Here is a 2,861-nt window from a genome sequence, read left to right as displayed (position 1 = left end):
GGTGGTGGTGGCGGCGGTGGTGGTGGATCTTGATAATAAAGTTAATGAGGATGTGTATAATAAAAAGGGGAATAAAAATGAAAAGTTTGCTGCAGCCATTGATGATGATGATGATGGTGATGATGATGATGATGATGATGATGAGGAGGAGGAGGAGGAGGAGGGAGAAGGGGAATTGGAAGATGGAATTGAGTGGTCGGCTGCCTTTAGCGGAATCCATTCTTTAGCATTTTGTTCGACACGCTAATCATTCTGCCAGCTCACTGCCTTGATAATTCTTTCTAATTTTTGGCTCGAAACCAGCAGTTTTGAGGGGAGGGGGCATAGCCGATTAGATCGACCCCCAGGGCTCGACTCTAACTTATTTTATAGACCGCGAAAGGATGAAAGGTAAAGTGGATTCCGGCGGCATTTGAACTCCGAACGTAGAGCCGAAAGAAATGCTGCTAAGCATTTTATCCGGCCCCCTCCAAAATGCTGCTGTATTTGTTTTCTAAATACTTTGTTTGCATGTTCGTTAGATTTATGCTTTTTATTTTTTATTTTTTGTTTTTTGTTTTTTACTTTCACTGTCGGCAATGTTGTCTTTGATATTGTTAATGTTATCGTTGTTGCAGAATTTAGTTTAAGGAATTTGCTGATGCCGTGAGAAAATGGCTTAAAGCTCAGCCAACAATGGAAAATGGAGGATAATTCGATGCTTAAGTAGCGATCCCTTCCAAAATAATAATCCTATAACATTTCCTATAATTTCCGAGAAGTCGTCTTATTTTCCGCTGCTTCATCTCAATGATATTTCACAATTGTTTTCCTCTTCTCCGCTCCTCATCCCTTCCTTTTCTTCTACTTCTCCCTCCCCGCCACCTTTATACCATTCATTTCAATTTATTCCACTGTGTCTTCTGTCTTCATTCCATATTTATTAACCCCGCCCTTTATTTTAATGAAGTTATTCATTTCTGTATGTCGTTGTGTATCTTGCCAATGCGTGCGTAAATCGGAGAAAACCTGAGCGTCGAACGAAACACCTATGCCACATACATTCTTGAGTTATGGTCCAGCAATTGTAAGGGAGGATTAAGTCAATCACATTGACCCCAATACTCAGCTGGTACTTTATTTATCGACTCCGAAAGGATTTAAAGCAAAATCGACCTCGGTGGAATTTGAACTCAGATCGGGAAGAGTCGGAAGAAATATCACTCTGCATTTTGTCCGGCTCGCTAATGAATTTGCCAGCATGCTGACTTTAAAGAACGAAGTAATAAATACCAGTTATGTTTTGGAATCAAAATAATGAACTAAAACTACGAATGCAAAATCACAGAACTGTCGCAGAAAAGTGATTGCAATCACAGAATAAAAAAGATTGTACATGAATTGAACGAACATGGTACAATACAGCCAAAACACGAGACTAAACATGGCTAGTATCAGGTCATCCCATAAGATCTGTCCGAATTTTGAATAAAGAAAACAAGTGATCAAATGTTATATTTGATTGAAATTTAATCATTAGTGTACTTTCCCTGATTATCTATGACTCTCTTCCATCTATTTACAAGCTTTTTAATCCCATCAATGTAAAACTCTTTTGGTTTCAAAGCGAAGAACTCTGAAATGTCAGTTTCGACCTCCTCCTGCCTTGCGAAAGTTATGTCCCCCAAATGATTCTGTAAACTACGAAACAAATGGTAGTCTGAAGGAGCAAGGTCGGGAGAATAAGGTGGATGGGGAATTTTTTCCCAACCAAGCTCTTCGATCTTCTGTAAGAATCTTAAAAGTCACACTTTACCTGAAGCCTTTTTTAAACTTCAGGAATGAACTATTCAGTCAATGCCCGCATTTAAAATGTTTCCTATTTCAGACTTGGAATTCCCCATTCGTTGAATTGTCCCGCCCGCAACACGGACATTTTTTTCTTTACTAAACCAACTGACTGTTACGCATTTCTTCCTCCAGTTTCTAGAGAGGTTATGCGCCTTCAACCATTTGAGTCTAACGAGTCACTTATACCACTAAGTGCTTTACAGATGTGAGGCCAATGGTCACGCCATAAATGGCCATAACTATTAACTTCCTAAAAAATACTTTACTGTTCTAGCGCTTCTTTTTCGGATATACGAACTACTGACGATATATATATGCATACATGTTGTGTGTGTATGTGTGTGTGTGTGTGTGTGTGTGTGTGTGTCCAGTGGCCTTTCCTTCTATGTGTTGGCTCGCCAATCACTCAGTCTTGGCATACGTTATCAGAAAGCAAAGTCACAACGCCCCCTAGTGATATATCAATGAAATTGTTGCTTTACTCGACAGAATTACGTGGCTGTTGATAGTGTAAGAGGCTGTATACAGGTAAGTGAATTTAACGATGACAGTAGTGTGAATCAGGGCGCCTGTATCTCCCATATATACATATATAAGCATATATATATACGTATATAGACATATATGCACTCGCATACCATACACATTCACGTACACACATGCACACGCGCGCGCGTATACACATAACGAGAGAGAGAGAAAGAGAGAGAGAGAGAAAGAGAGAGAGAAAGAGAGAGAGAGGGGGGAGGGAGAGGGAGATTGTTATACAATTAATTATTGAATATGTATCTATTGTCTCCCTTGATCGATATATACAAGTGCTTTGATGATAGGGAAGCTATTGATTACAACTTTTTAATATTTTCCAAAAAGACACGAAATAAATTGGGTGACCCCTACTTTAAGGTTTCATATTTGACAGCCCTGATTCACACCTGAGCTTCATTTGCAATAATCTGGGTTCGCTTATATATACCAGGCAATCACATTGCTCTCTCTCTCTCTCTCTCTCTCTCTCTCTCTCTTTCTCT

General features: G+C 39.4%; 1 protein-coding gene across 1 annotated transcript in view; it reads left to right on the top strand.

Moving 5' to 3' along the window:
* The window catches only part of LOC106868611 (histidine decarboxylase), a 39,976-nt gene that overhangs the window by 5,931 nt on the left and 31,184 nt on the right, over positions 1 to 2,861 (top strand). Inside the window, exon 4 of the mRNA XM_014913957.2 lies at positions 2,320 to 2,358. Within this exon, the coding sequence (XP_014769443.1) occupies positions 2,320 to 2,358 (39 nt within the window). The remainder of the gene's footprint in view (positions 1 to 2,319; positions 2,359 to 2,861) is intronic.

The sequence above is a fragment of the Octopus bimaculoides genome, chromosome 14, assembly GCF_001194135.2.
Source record: "Octopus bimaculoides isolate UCB-OBI-ISO-001 chromosome 14, ASM119413v2, whole genome shotgun sequence".
NCBI classification, from domain to species: Eukaryota; Metazoa; Mollusca; class Cephalopoda; order Octopoda; family Octopodidae; genus Octopus; species Octopus bimaculoides.
The sequence above is the reverse complement of the archived record's forward strand: the minus strand, read 5'-3'. Positions and strand labels throughout refer to the sequence as shown.